General features: G+C 44.5%; 1 protein-coding gene across 2 annotated transcripts in view; it reads right to left on the bottom strand.

The window, feature by feature from the left end:
- The window catches only part of CNIH3 (cornichon family AMPA receptor auxiliary protein 3), a 279433-nt gene that overhangs the window by 24198 nt on the left and 239844 nt on the right, over nt 1–15391 (bottom strand). For both annotated transcript variants that reach the window (XM_077485829.1, XM_077485828.1), the window contains one exon: nt 5145–5257. In XM_077485829.1, the coding sequence (XP_077341955.1) occupies nt 5145–5257 (113 nt within the window). The remainder of the gene's footprint in view (nt 1–5144; nt 5258–15391) is intronic.

Below are 15391 nucleotides of genomic sequence, written 5' to 3'. Positions count from 1 at the left end.
CAGGTAGGTATTTAGGTTCGCCGCAGCTTTTTATAGCGCCAGGGACCCCCATATACTACCGCATAAAGCCCCCTGATTGCCCCCTAGTTAACCCTTTCACCAGTGATCACCATATAACTGTTACAGGTGACGCTGGTTGGTTAGTTATTTTTTTATAGTTTCAGGGCACCCGCCATTTATTACCTAATAAAGGTTTAACCCCCTGATCACCCGGCGGGTGTCATTTGTGACTAATAACTGTTAGGGCAGTTAGGGTTAGCCCCCTTTAGTTCTAAGGTACCCCCCTAACCCCCCCAATAAAGGTTTAACCCCGTGATCACCCCCCGTCGCCAGTGTCACTAAGGCTGGGTTCAGATTGCAGCGGTTTGAGAACGGATGTGATTCGCACTGCAGTGCAAATCACATCCGATCTCTGTGCGATTCGAGTTCAGCCATTCGCCGCACCCGCCACACCCGCCGCACCCGCCGCAAATTCGCACGGGACCCTTTTTTTGGCCCGCAGCAGAATCGGATCGCATGGGTGTTCACACCATGCGATCCGAGTTTGCAGATCGCACTGCGATATGCGAACTGATCTGGGGGTGTCAGTAACATTTCACTGACACTCCCAGCAGTTCGCATAGGGCAGTGTGAACTGCCGCCGGGAGGCATGCGATGCGGGAACCCGCCGCGCATTCGTGGCGTTCCCGCATCGCTCCAGTGTGAACCCAGCCTAATAAGCGATCGTTTTTCTGATCGCTGTATTAGTGTCACAGGTGACGCTAGTTAGGCAAGTAGGTATTTAGGTTCGCCGCAGCTTTTTATAGCGCCAGGGACCCCCATATACTACCGCATAAAGCCCCCTGATTGCCCCCTAGTTAACCCTTTCACCAGTGATCACCATATAACTGTTACAGGTGACGCTGGTTGGTTAGTTATTTTTTTATAGTTTCAGGGCACCCGCCATTTATTACCTAGTCTCACTAGTGTACCCCTAAATTTAGGGGTGTCTACTTTCCAAAATGGGGTCATTTGGGGGGGGTTTGTGCCATCTTGGCATTTTATGGCCTTCAAAACTGTAACGCCCTTAGAAAGCCTGAAGGCGGTGCTTGGTTTTCGGGGCCCCGTACGCGGCTAGGCTCCCAAAAAGTCCCACATATGTGGTATCCCCGTACTCAGGAGAAGCAGCAGAATTTATTTTGGGGTGTCATTTCACATATGCCCATGGCATGCGTGAGCAATATATCATTTAGTGACAACTTTGTGAAAAAAAAAAAAAAAAAAAAAAAGTTTGTAATTTTCCCGCAACTTGTGGCAAAATATAAAATATTCCATGGACTCAACATGCCTCTCAGCAAATAGCTTGGGGTGTCTACTTTCTAAAATGGGGTCATTTGTGGGGGTTTTGTGCCATCTTGGCATTTTATGGCCTTCAAAACTGTAATAGGTAGTGAGGAGTGAAGTCAAATATTTACGCCCTTAGAAAGCCTGAAGGCGGTGCTTGGTTTTCGGGGCCCCGTACGCGGCTAGGCTCCCAAAAAGTCCCACATATGTGGTATCCCCGTACTCAGGAGAAGCAGCAGAATTTATTTTGGGGTGTCATTTCACATATGCCCATGGCATGTGTGAGCAATATATCATTTAGTGACAACTTTGTGAAAAAAAAAAAAAAAAAAAAAAAGTTTGTAATTTTCCCGCAACTTGTGGCAAAATATAAAATATTCCATGAACTCAACATGCCTCTCAGCAAATAGCTTGGGGTGTCTACTTTCTAAAATGGGGTCATTTGTGGGGGTTTTGTGCCATCTTGGCATTTTATGGCCTTCAAAACTGTAATAGGTAGTGAGAAGTGAACTCAAAAATTTACGCCCTTAGAAAGCCTGAAGGCGGTGCTTGGTTTTCGGGGCCCCGTACGCGGCTAGGCTCCCAAAAAGTCCCACATATGTGGTATCCCCGTACTCAGGAGAAGCAGCAGAATTTATTTTGGGGTGTCATTTCACATACGCCCATAGCATGTGTGAGCAATATATCATTTAGTGACAACTTTGTGTAAAAAAAAAAAAAAAATTTTTTTTTTGTCATTATTCAATCGCTTGAGGCAAAAAAATAAAATATTCAATGGGCTCAACATGCCTCTTATCAATTTCCTTAGGGGGTCTACTTTCCAAAATGGGGTCATTTGGGGGGGTTTTGTACTGCCCTGCCATTTTAGCACCTCAAGAAATGAGATAGGCAGTCGTAAACTAAAAGCTGCGTAAATTCCAGAAAACGTACCTTAGTTTGTAGATGTGACAACTTTTGCGCAAACCAATAAATATACAATTATTGACTTTTTTTTTACCAAAGACATGTGGCTGAATACATTTTGGCCTAAATGTATGACTAAAATTGAGTTTATTGGATTTTTCTAATAACAAAAAGTAGAAAATATCATTTTTTTTCAAAATTTGCGGTCTTTTTACGTTTATATCGCAAAAAATAAAAATCGCAGAGGCAATCAAATACCATCAAAAGAAAGCTCTATTTGTGGGAAGAAAAGGACGCAAATTTTGTTTGGGTACAACATTGCATGACCGCGCAATTACCAGTTAAAGCAGCGCAGTGCCAAAGTGTAAAAAGACCTCTGGTCATTTACCAGCAAAATGGTCCGGTCTGAAAGTGGTTAACAATTGTTTTCTTGGTGACTATGGTCCCAGCTGCCTTGAGATCATTGACAAGATCTTGTGTAGTTCTGGGCTAATTCCTCACCATTCTCATGATCATTGAAACTCCACGAGGTGAAATCTTGCATGGAGCCCCAGACTGAGGGAAATTGACAGTTATTTTGTGTTTCTTCCATTTGAGAATAATCGTACCAACTGTTGTCACCCTCTCATCAATCTGCTTGGAGATGGTCTTGTAGCCAATTCCAGCTTTTTGTAGGTCTACAGTCTTGTGCCTGACATCCTTGCACAGCTCTTCGTTCTTGGCCATGGTGGAGATATTGGAATCTAATTAATTGATTGCTTCTGTGGACAGGTGTCTTTTATACAGGTAGCAAGCTGAGATTAGGAGCACTCCCTTTAAGGGAGTGCTCCTAATCTCAGCTCATTACCTGTATAGAAGACACCTGGAAGCCAAAAATCTTGCTGATTGATAGGGGATCAAATACTTATTTCACTCATTAAAATGTAAATAAATATATAACTTTTTTGAAATGTATTTTTCTGGATATTTTTGTTGTTATTCTGTCACTCACTGTTAAATAAACCTACCATTAAAATTATAGACTGATCATGTCTTTTCAGTGGGCAAACGTACCAAATCAGCAGGGGATCAAATACGTTTTTTCCTCACTGTATATATACATCTGGATTTTTTTTTAAATATATATATATAAAAAAAATGAAAGAAACAAAAAAAATACATATATTTCAAATTACATATTCTGTATATCATTATCAAAGTAACTTATATGTAAAATAAAATTTACTGAAAACTTTCTCTTTAAACTTATCTGAAAACCTAAGAAAACCCATCATAATCACCAAAAAAAAGGAAAGAAAAAAACTCAACCTTTAATTTGAAATTTGCTGATGATTTTTCTCACATTTTCTTCACATTCTACTTGATTTGCGGTTAGTTGCAAATTAAGCCAGAGGTCTGATATAACAATCAGGCAAATAGCATTTTATGTAGGAAATCAGTACCCTTATTTCTTTATTCCAACACGTTTACTTTAACCCCTTCACGTCTAACTGTAAAACAAATCTAAATGCCTAATCACAATTTTGCAATTTTGACATGTGTTAGTAAAACATATCATCACAACTACTTTGTGCATCCAGGTGGATTATACCTTGTTTTTTTCAAGACAAATTGGGCTTTCTTTTGGTGGTAAATGGTGATGGATACCTCCTGATTTTTTTTTGTATTGTCATAGGAAAACTGGCCCAAAATACTAAATAAAACCATTTTTTTTTTAAATTTAGCTCTGCATTTCTGGTTACTAGCATAGCCTATGACCAAAGAACAACAAAAAATAAATTATCCTGCTCCGGCCGATCACAGCGATACCACATATGTGTATGCTAGTTCTTGTTTGTACCCATAGTACACACTGACACTGATACTTATTTAAATATTCCGACCTTGATCTTTGACCCTTACTAGACCCTACTACTATCCCTGGCACTGACCTAGATCAAACCTTGATCTAGCTATTTTTAATTTGTTTTTGTTTTTTATTTTGTATTATTAATATTTATTAAATTTGTTTACACAAACTTTGTTTCTCTATGCAAGGAAATATAGAGATACATTGTATTTCTCCCCTCCATTCACACAGAGAAAACACAGGGGCGGGCTTCACAGTGACTGATCACAGTGATTAAACTCAGAAAAAAACAGCCACAACCAGAAGCACTGAATGGAAACTCCTTGAGGAAGAAAGCGGATGATGGATATGAACACTTAAAACAGTCTCTGATAGTGCCTGAATTTAACTGTTTCATAAGTGTTCATATCCATCATCCCTTTTTTTCCTAAAGGAGTTTCCATTCAGCGCTTACAGTCGTAGCTGAGTGTTGTTTTTGTTTAATTTCCAACACCGCTATTGGTGCAGAACCTCCACACAGCTGCTTTTTGGTCTCCCACAAGGCTCCATACATTGCCATTAAGGGAACTTGTGTCCTGGTTCCCCAGCGCCAGACTTATTGTGGTTAATTTGATCACCGTGATAGCCAATCAGAGCCTATCACAGCGATCAGGTGAGCTGGAACCAGGAGACCTGGGTCCCAATCGTTAGTAGGGGACCCGGGGTTGCCACTGAGACCCTGTTCTCTGTGCTGGGAGCGCAATGAGTGGTGTGCTCCCAGCACAAAGACAGATACGCATATATGTGGCCCCACAGAAAAAAAAAGCCCAGTCCGGTGAGGCCACATATACATATACAGGGTTAAAGTGAGCTTTTAATTTTATTAAGTGGTGAAGGGCTAAAACCTCTCTTGGGTTTTTATTGCTGCCGTGCCCCTGTTGGAGAGATTTTACATAATTTCCTGTTCTTGTCTTGCCTGATGATAAGATGGGGAAACAGACAGCAATTCTGACATTTCTAAGCCTTCATCTTTTTTCTGGAGTTGGGTTTTAGTCTAACTGTTATATGCTGCATGGGAGAGATTTCTTACCTCCATACATGATAGAAAAGCAGTGGTGCATTCAACCCAAGTGTTAACCATTCCTCTGCACAAAGAAACATTATACAGAAGAGGCTGTGTATGGAATATTCCGGGAGAACCAGCTAAACATAGAACAGAAGAAAAATACATCAGCAGTCAGGATGCAAAATACAAAGGAGCAATAATGCAAAGGTCATTAATAAAGCTGTAGCTGTAGATAGGAACAACAAAATTGCAGCTTGTCCTAAACTTGCACAAAGGACAGGTTTAGAGGTGAATTTTTAGTTTAGTTATCAATATTAAGGTCAACCACCAAGTCTTTTTATACTTACCTGTCTGTGCTCTGTCCTGGTGGGACAGATGTCTGCTCTCTTAAGATATTTCTTACTACTCTACTCTGTAGCTCTACTATAGAAAGATTGAAGCCTTCACCAAACAACAGAAATCACTAACACAATGTATTCTTATAGCAGTCCAGTTGACCATCACAAGAAATTGGAACAACTCATCCTTTTCCCATACTTTAAACAAGAAGTAAAGATACCATCTAAACAGCATACAAAGTCCTTTGAATAGAGGATCCATATGCATTCCATTCATTCCATCCAGGAATGGATAAAGTTTGGGATACTTTTACATTGGGGGACTAACCACTGCCCATGCAATTATATTCAGGCCTATCTAACCAATCGCCTCCAATGAAACCTTTGATGATGAACTTATCTTCCTTCCCACTTTATATTCTATTCTAACCTCCTTTTCTTTTCCTCCTTAGGTCTCATATCTTTACTGACCTTACAGACTTAATACATATAATAGACCCAGGGAGTCACACACAGCTAGCCACAAAGCTAATTCCTAACACTGGCCATACACTAATCAAAATTACTGAATCAGGGGAGATTCAGCCGGTCCAGTTGGTAGGTTTCTTGTGTGTTCTGCTTTTCCTTTTTGCTTGCTCTTTAAATTTACTGGGCGCTTCAAGGCTGGAAAGTCGCAACATGTATGGTCAGCTTATTAGATGAAAACACACAAATCTCTCATCAGGACTGGAGCAGAATTGGGAAATATGGAAGGATAGTACAGGAGTCAATATATTGTAGCTACCCTGCCCTAGGCTGGCAAAATTTAGCTTTTGGCTCTGCTGTACCCAGCCACACAGCAATTTAGGTCTGGTGAGTTCTCCCTAAGCATGGTAGTTGAGTTCTCCTGCCTGCCTTTGAAAGAAGCTGCCACCAATAGAGTAGGAGGGTTAGCCACTGGGTGATGAATATTTATCTGGCCTCAGCCAATCCATGAGAGATAGGCCCAAAAAGTCTGGCAGGTGAGACAATAAATGTTAGGGAGCTGTCTCTGAACATTGTGATTAGTTTCTTTTGCCTAGAGCTCTAGGGGTGCCTGTTCTTTTAGGGTTAGATGTCAGAGGTTGCTACAAGAGCTGTGACCACTCTTATAGAGACTCTTATAGAGTCTCAGACTGTCCCCTCTTTTTCCAGGCTGCAACTGAAGGACTTTGCCTGGGAATCTGTCCTCTAATGCCCGTGTGTGTTTTGGAGTATCCTGCACCCTCACCCCTCTATCCACCTGTGTTCAAGTACTGCAATAAATCTTCAAAAAGACACCCCTAAACCCATGGGCATCCACAGAACTTTTTTCAGGGGGGGGCATCATTTTAGGGTCACCCATGCACCACCCCTTTTTAACAATGTCATTATCACATTATCATGGTCAGAGACTGCAGACGTAGTACAGTCCCTAGGATAAGTAATGGATAATGACCAACAGGCCCTCTTACCAGACCCAGCCAAACTACAGCAGTGATCCCTCCGGTTGGACAATTGATCACTCTGGGTCCCCCGGGGGTGACTCTGGTCAGTAGTGTAGCATGTCTGTATGCTGGTCTCTCTGGCTTCTGCCCGGCACACTCCTCATTCTTCGTCCTGTAGCACTCTCTCCCTCAGCTTTTTTTCAGGCTGCAGTCTCTCAATCTCTCTCTTGATCGAGCTGTAGCCTCCTCCCTGTGGACAATGGGGCTGCCAATCTTTGGGACTACATTACATGTCCCATGATGCTCTCCTCTCCTAGTCTCCTTTGATTGGCCCTCAGTTATGGCCAATAGGGAAGGAACGGAGCGGGCAGGAAGCTCCGATAGCAACGCAACTGTGCTGAATTTAAAATCTGACCTTCCATTCCGGGGGGGGGGGGGGGCACTTGCCCCCCTTACCCCTACCTGCGGATGCCCATGCCTAAACCTGTGTTAGTTCGTGTCCTCTGTAACTGGCATATAAGTGAAGACATACAGTATAAGAAGCCATGAGTTGCATCAGTCCACTAAGCTCCACATAAACATCGAAACCATCACTTTTAGGTGAAATGGTCCTCTAAAATCATTATGCTGAAAAAGACCTTTTCTCTTTCTTGTTTTTTATTGTATTATGCAAATAACAAAGGAACTATTCGGTAAAGGAAAATGGTAGCTTCATAGAGTCACTCTAGGAGTACAGCAAATGCCTAGATTAAAATTTTATGTGTTTGCTTAATTCCCATAAATCGTCTTACATGTTTTGCGCAGATCCAAAAGATGAACTAATTTGTGATGTATCATTACCTGCCCATTCATGTATGACATATAAAACAAATTCTATATCGACTAATTAGATATAAGACAGTGGCCTATAAGTCATGCGGATGACTGAAATATTTAATAGTTTTCCCTTGCATTAGAAAACAGTCTTCTGATCAGATAAAAAATATCAGTGGTATGAACACCCACCAATGGGTGACCTTTACTTGTGCGTGTTTTCTGGATGTTTAAGTAATTAGCTATATAAGTCTCTCTGACCTTTAAGAACTAGAGCTACAGGTTTCCTGCTGCCGGGCAGCCTACACTAAAGGCTAATGTACTTGTACATAGCAAGTGCATAGAGTCTTTTGTATGCACATTTTGGGCATCATCCATATATGATCCCCCCAGGTTGTCACATTATTCATTTTCCAAAATCTTGAACAAGAAATTGCTCATTGGAGATGACAAAGAATTGAGCATTGCAATTTAATAAATAAAAAATAATACTATTTTTTCTGAAGACGTCCTTAAAGTAGCCATAGAATAGAAAAGGGTGATTGCAGTTTTTGTTATGTTGCATGATATTAATACAACTGTTTATCAAATATTTATTTATATCATAATTTACATTTACATTAATTTTAGTGCACAGAAACACAATAAAATCTCAAGAGTTTCTGTAAATTATAAAAGAAGAGACAAGTAAATATACACCAAATATGTCAGGTCATAGGATTGCGTGCAGCCACTAAATGGTGACAAATTAGAATACTGTACCCAAAATGTTCCATAAGCGATACTTTAAAAACCTTTACAGCTCATCAATTTAGTTAACCATTAATTATGACCCTAGCATTATTTTTCTCAAGATGATGTATGTGTGTGTGTTGATACTCACTCATTATGTGTCATGCAAATGTAGTGTATGCACCTAAGTGTACTGCGTGCATGTGATTGTGTTCATATGTGCATGCATGGGGAGGGGGATAGGGAGCTTTCCAATTTTTTTATTTAATACATTTTTCATTTTTTTTCACAAAATTTTATTGCTCACAAGAGGGCTGACAAGTCCCCTATGTTATAGCATATACGGAGTGAAAAGTACTTTTACGAAGGCATCAGGGGTCTCTTGGGCACAAGCAAACCCAGGACACATGTGGGTGGTCACTTCTATTTGACAGTCCAAAGCTGTTTTACATTGTAATACTACCACGTCATAATACTTACAGCAGTGGCAGTAAAAGTGTTAAAGTGAAAAAGAACAAGCAAGGGACCATTTACACCTGGCCATGTTTGTTGAAACCCTTATATTAATTTACACTATATTGCCAAAAGTATTAAAAAGTATTATTTACACACACATGAACTTTAATGCCATCCCAGTCTTAGTTCATAGGGTTCAATACTGAGTTTGTCCAACTTTTGCAGCTATAACAGCTTCAACTCTTCTGCGAAAGCTGTCCATAAGGTTTAGAGGTGTGACCATTCTTCCAGAAGCGCATTTGTGAGGTCAGGCACTGAAGTTAGATGAGAAGGCCTGGCTTGCAGTCTCCGCTCTAATTCATCCCAATGTGTTTTTTTAGGTTGAGGTCAGGACTTGTGCAGGCCAGGCATGTACTGGCCATCGGGACTACCGGGAGTTTCCCGGTGGGCCGATGGCTCAGTGGGCCACTCTGATGTAAGGGGGCTGGTGATGGGCCACTCTGATGTAAGGGGGTGCTGATGGGACACTCTGATGTAAGGGGGTGCTGATAGGACACTCTGTTGTAAGGGGGTGCTGATGGGACACTCTGCTGTAAGGGGGCTGCTCATGGGACACTCTGATGTAAGGGGTGCTGATGGGATGCTCTGATGTAAGGGGGCTGGTAATGGGACACTCTGATGTAAGCGGTGCTGGTGGGACACTCTGTTGTAAGGGGGCTGGTGATGGGACACTCTGATGTATGGGAGTGCTGATGGGACACTCAAAATGTAAGTGGGCCGGTCTGGATGAAGTCCAGGGCCAAATTTCTGTCCCAGTCCAGCCCTGGTGCAGGCCAGTTACGTTCCTCCACCCCAAACTCCCTCACCCATGTCTTTATGGACCTTGCTATGTGCACTGGTGTGCAGTCATGTTGGAACAGGAAGGGGCCATCCCCAAACTGTTCCCACAATGTTGGCATGAAATTGTCCACAATGTTTGCTATGCTGACGCTTCACTGGAACTAAGGGGACAAGCCCAACCCCTCAAAAAAACACCCAGACCATAATCTCCCTCCAGAAAACGATTTGGATCACAAAACAAGGTCCATAAAGACATGGATGAGTGGACCAATGATTTGGACCACAAAACAAGCTCCATAAAGACATGGATGAGTGAGTTTGGGGTGAAGGAACTTGACTGACCTGCTCAAAGTCTTGACCTCAACTCAATAGAATAATCAAACATTCCCACAGCCACACTCCTAAACCTTGTGGACAACCTTCCCAGAAGAGTGGAAGCTGTTATAGCTGCAAAGGGTGGGCCAATTCAATATTGAACCCTACGGACTAAGACTAGGATACCATTAAAGTTCATGTGCGTGTAAAGGCAGGAGTCCCAATACTTTTGGCAATATAGTGTATGTTAGTGCAGTGGCATTTGTGCATTGCCATTCATTTTGAATGGCACCCCCATGCAATAATACAGTACAAAAAATGCACCTGCACTATAAAGCATCAAAACACAAATATATTATTTGTCCATTTAAAGTTAATAGGATGCCTTTACGCAATGCACACAATGCATGAAAGACTTGTGTTTACACATGTAAACACCTTGTGTTTTATGTATGGTCCGAACATCTTGTGGGAAGATGTCAAAGTTTCCCCTGTGCCCTATACTACTAGATGCCATCGCTTACTTGACAGACTGTCCTGATTAACTGTTCTAACAAGTTCTAATCAACCTTGAGGCTGGGTTCACACTTAAAATGGATGCAGGTGACAGTATGGGTCCGGTGAGTCCCTGTTCTCTGTTTTAAGGACAAATCAGGCCCAAATTTTTGCCTGAATTTGGACCTGAAATGGAGCCAAAGACACACAGGACCCTGTGCAATTTGCTCTGCAGCTGCCCAAGAGATGTGTGAACCAGCTCCATCGAGAGGTGGTCACAATCTCCTGTCATGTGTATTGGATTCGGGGAAGCCCACATCCAATTTGCATAAGTGTGAGCCAAGGCTGAAGCCAATATCTGGTTAATAGATCCAAGATCAGTGAAGGAAGCTTCAATAACCCTCGGGAGCCATTTAGGCCGGGTTCACACCGCTGCGATGCGGGAACGCCGCGAATCCGCGGCGTTTTCCCGCATCGCATTACTCCCGCCGGCAGTTCACACTGCCCTATGCGGACGGCTGGGAGTGTCAATGATATGTTAATGACACCCCCAGATCCGTCCGCATATCGCAGTGCGATCTGCCGACTCGCACAGGAATCGGATCGCATGGTGTGAACCCCCATGCGATCCGATTCTGTTGCGGACCAAAAAAAGGGTCCCGTGCGAGTTTGCTGCGGGAGCGATGCGAATTCAGCCATACTATCTGTATGGCTGAACTCGCATCGCTACAGAGATCGGATGTGATTTGCGGTGCGAATCACATCTGGATCTCCCCCCGCAGCAGTGTGAACCCAGCCTTAAATCCAAGTGGCTTTCTTAAAAACACCAAGCAACACCTTAAAGTGGTACTTTTTAAAGTGGTATTCTCTACATTAATGTAAAATAAAATCTCCCACTATCTGTCCTACCCCCTTTGTGCCTAAATGCTTGATTTTCTTTTTGTGATATTTAACACTGCTGCAGTGGGAAGCAGGGCTGCCATCAGGGGGGTCAGCCCATACACATGTAGGGGGCCCGGGCATCCCGAGGGGCCCGGTACCCAACCAACCAGTTGTTGCTGGGTCCAAACACCCCCAGAGCATCCTGCCCAAATACCCAGTCAGTATCCCTGCTGCCATAGCCGCACCGCTCAGCAACACCACAGGCTGTGCAGCAATCAGAGCTGTCCCTGAATGTACAGTGGCTGACAGCATCCATCGCTGCCACCTGCTGTTCACAGTGCTAGCTTCTGGTTGCTAGGACTGCTCATATCCTAGCATCCAATCACGTGCTTGCCTCTCCCCCAGGTCCCAGCATTCAGAGGAGGAAGTTCCCCCTCCAAGCCTAACGGGTCCCAGTGCCCAGCCTTTTACCTTCCACTTGTCCTGATGCCAACTGCTGTAATGAGAAGGAACGGATTCTGATGTAAGATGGGGTCTTTACAATGCTCCCTCCCTCCTTCCACTATCCCAATTATTCTCTTAAACCTCTCCACTCTGCTCTTCTCTTCTAACTTTGAGGACCCTATTGAAAGGGAATGGGCTCTAGGGGCCATGATGTAAGGGGGGACTTTGGGATTCTAATGAAAGTTGGGTCTCTGATCTAATGGCGCACTCTGGGGACCCTAATTTAAGGAGGGGCCACTCTGGGGACCCTGATGTGAGGGGGGGAATTTTGGGAGCCCTGATTTAAGAAGAGGGGACTCTTGGGACCCTGATGTAAGGGGGAGGACTCTGGGGACATGGATGAAAGAAGGGGGACTCTAGGGACCCTAATTTAAGGGGGACCCTAATGAAAGTGGTAAACTTTGAAATAAGGGGTTTGAGGGGGCCCAGGCCTAAAGCTGTGTAAGGGGCCCCAAAACTTCTGATGGCTGCCCTGGTGGGAAGTGAAATATTTAGTAGCAGTACTATTGCTGGTAAATGTGACAGCTCCCACTCGGGGCTACTGATTGTCAAGAACCTGGCGGCGTCTTAACAACTAGTGACTCATCCTCAACTTATTCAGCTGTCAACTGAATGTTTCCAGGGAAAACAGTGGAAGTATTATCCCACAATTCATACCAGGCCCTTCAGGTCTGGTATGCCTTTTAAAGGGAAGCCAATGCAAAAATCAAGATAAAAAGTAGGGCCCCCCCTCCCCAAGAATCCATGCCAGATCCTTATCCTAACATGCATCATAGCAGAACAGAGAAGGAGGGGGAATTTTTTTCATGATTTTTGTGTGAGGTTCCCCCTTAAAACCCAGACCAGAACTGAAGGCCCTGGTATAATTTATGAAGGAACCCCCACATCGTCTTTTTTTTAACACTGTCCTTGCACCTTTTTTTCAATCCATTGTCAGCTGGGAATCCCAGAGGCATACTGATTCAATATTGTTATAATGTGGCATAGAGGTTAAGGGATGCACAGGCCAGTGTTGTGTACTGGCATCATGCTGTATATCTGTAGTGTTTACTTGTCTCTCTCTGTAAGTGTCATTTCTCTCTGGTGCTTTGTTGAGTTACTTCTGAGAAGTTTACCCAACACATGAGATAACATTTTTGTTCAGAGGGAGATAAGCACACAGCTTGTCTATTCAGAATACAGCTGTGCATGTTCCTTCCTTCATCTGCCTATGTGGAGGGGGGATGGTGGGGGGTATGTCTTTTTCCTCTAATTAGCTCTTACATAGTGTCTCAGCTGTTAACTGCAGTTTTCTACTTCCTTCTCTGTACTACTCACAGATGCATAAGGATTTTAGCACTTTGAAGGGTTAAAGGGAAGGGAAGACTGCAGATAGACAAGTACAACCTATGTAGGGGGATTTGTTTCATCTCTGTGTATCACCTGAGGCTACTCACTTCCCTGGGTATATGTGAAGGTTTACAATCACTTTAAAGCAGTTGTAAACCTCAGAAATTAAATATGATAAAGCATATCCGTCTATAGTTTTTACCTGTCTGAAGAGCATGAAGCCTCATTTATGTCTGCTGCTTTGTTCCTCTGCTATCAGCATGAATTACTTCAGACAAGTTTTCCTGACACCAAGACAAAAAAAGGTGACAGGGTCTCTTCCCTTCTTTGTCTCTTCCCTCCAATTAACTGTCAAACTGTCAGAGCTCTCCTGACTGAGCTCTGCAGTGTGCAGGGGCGGACTGACCATTGGGCCCAGCGGCGAATCCAGGGGGGGGGGGGCAACGGGGCAATTGCCCCCTCCGAGAATATGCCCAGCAGGTGCCAGCGTGGCCGGTTCCGCGGGTACAATCGCGGCCAGTTCCGCAGGTACCCGTGGCCTGTTCCGCGGGTACAATCGCGGCCGGTTCCGCGGGTACCCGCGGCCGGTTCCGCGGGTACAATCGCAGCCGGTTCCGCGGGTACCAGCGCGCCCGGTTCCGCGAGTACCAGCGCACCGTTCCGCGGGTACCAGCGCGCCCCGTTCCGCGGGTGACTGTGCAGAGTGGATGGGTGAGGGGGGGCAGCTGGGCGGCTTAGGAGGGCTGCTGGCCAAACAAGAAGCCAGTGGGCAGGGGAGCAGAGAGATGACATCATCTCTCACTGCCCTGCATCCCTCCAGTTCCGCCCTCACTGTGCAGGAAGCTGTGTGCAGCAGAGAGATTACATCACCTCTCTGCTGCCTATCTTCACTCTGGACTCAACAAAAGAACACCTTAGCAGAAAAGTGACACAGTAGGTGACAATCCGCAATGTGTGGCAGGCTACGTGGCAATCCGCAATGTGTGGCAGGTGACGTGGCAAGTGACAATCCGCAATGTGTGGCAGGTGACGTGGCAAGTGGCAATCCGCAATGTGTGGCAGGCTACGTGACAATCCGCAATGTGTGGCAGGCGACGTGGCAAGTGGCAATCCGCAATGTGTGACAGGCTACGTGTCAATCCGCAATGTGTGGCAAGTGACAATCCGCAATGTGTGGTAGGTGACGTGGCAAGTGGCAATCCGCAATGTGTGGCAGGCGACGTAGCAAGTGACAATCAGCAATGTGTGGCAGGTGACATGGCAAGTGACAATCCGCAATGTGTGGCAGGTGACGTGGCAAGTGGCAATCCGCAATGTGTGGCAGGCTACGTGACAATCCGCAATGTGTGGCAGGCGACGTGGCAAGTGGCAATCCGCAATGTGTGGCAGGCTACGTGTCAATCCGCAATGTGTGGCAAGTGACAATCCGCAATGTGTGGTAGGTGACGTGGCAAGTGGCAATCCGCAATGTGTGGCAGGCGACGTGGCAAGTGACAATCAGCAATGTGTGGCAGGTGACGTGGCAAGTGACAATCCGCAATGTGTGGCAGACTACGTGGCAAGTGGCAATCCGCAATGTGTGGCAGGCGACGTGGCAAGTGACAATCCGCAATGTGTGGCAGGCGACGTGGCAAGTGACAATCCGCAATGTGTGGCAGGTGACGTGGCAAGTGACAATCCGCGATATGTGGCAGGCTACGTGGCAAGTGACAATCCGCAATGTGTGGCAGGCTATGTGGCAAGTGACAATCCGCAATGTGTGGCAGGTGACGTGGCAAGTGGCAATCCGCAATGTGTGCCCAGGGGCCCCATGAGTTGTCAGTCCGCCCCTGGCAGTGTGTAACCTCAGCTCTCCACCCCCTTTTTTCTTGACTCTCAGACAAGCTGCATAAATTCAGCACTTTGAAGGGATGTAGAGAATAGAAGACTGCAGATAGGCAGGTACGAGTTATGTAGAAGGATTTGTTTCATCTCTATGTATCACCTGAGGCCAATCACTTCACTGGGGTATATGTTAAGGTTTACAACCACTTTAAGCTTTGAATTTGCACATTGTTTCATAATGTCGGGTTCACTTTAAAAATATTTTGCTTAAATGCAGAAGTAGGAAGTGTATTTTGTG

Source organism: Lithobates pipiens, unplaced genomic scaffold (genome assembly GCF_037356315.1).
Source record: "Lithobates pipiens isolate NorthernLeopardFrog02 unplaced genomic scaffold, aLitPip1_a1.2 Scaffold_18, whole genome shotgun sequence".
Taxonomy (NCBI): Eukaryota; Metazoa; Chordata; class Amphibia; order Anura; family Ranidae; genus Lithobates; species Lithobates pipiens.
Note: the sequence above shows the minus strand (reverse complement) of the source record. Positions and strands in the feature narration are given on the sequence as shown.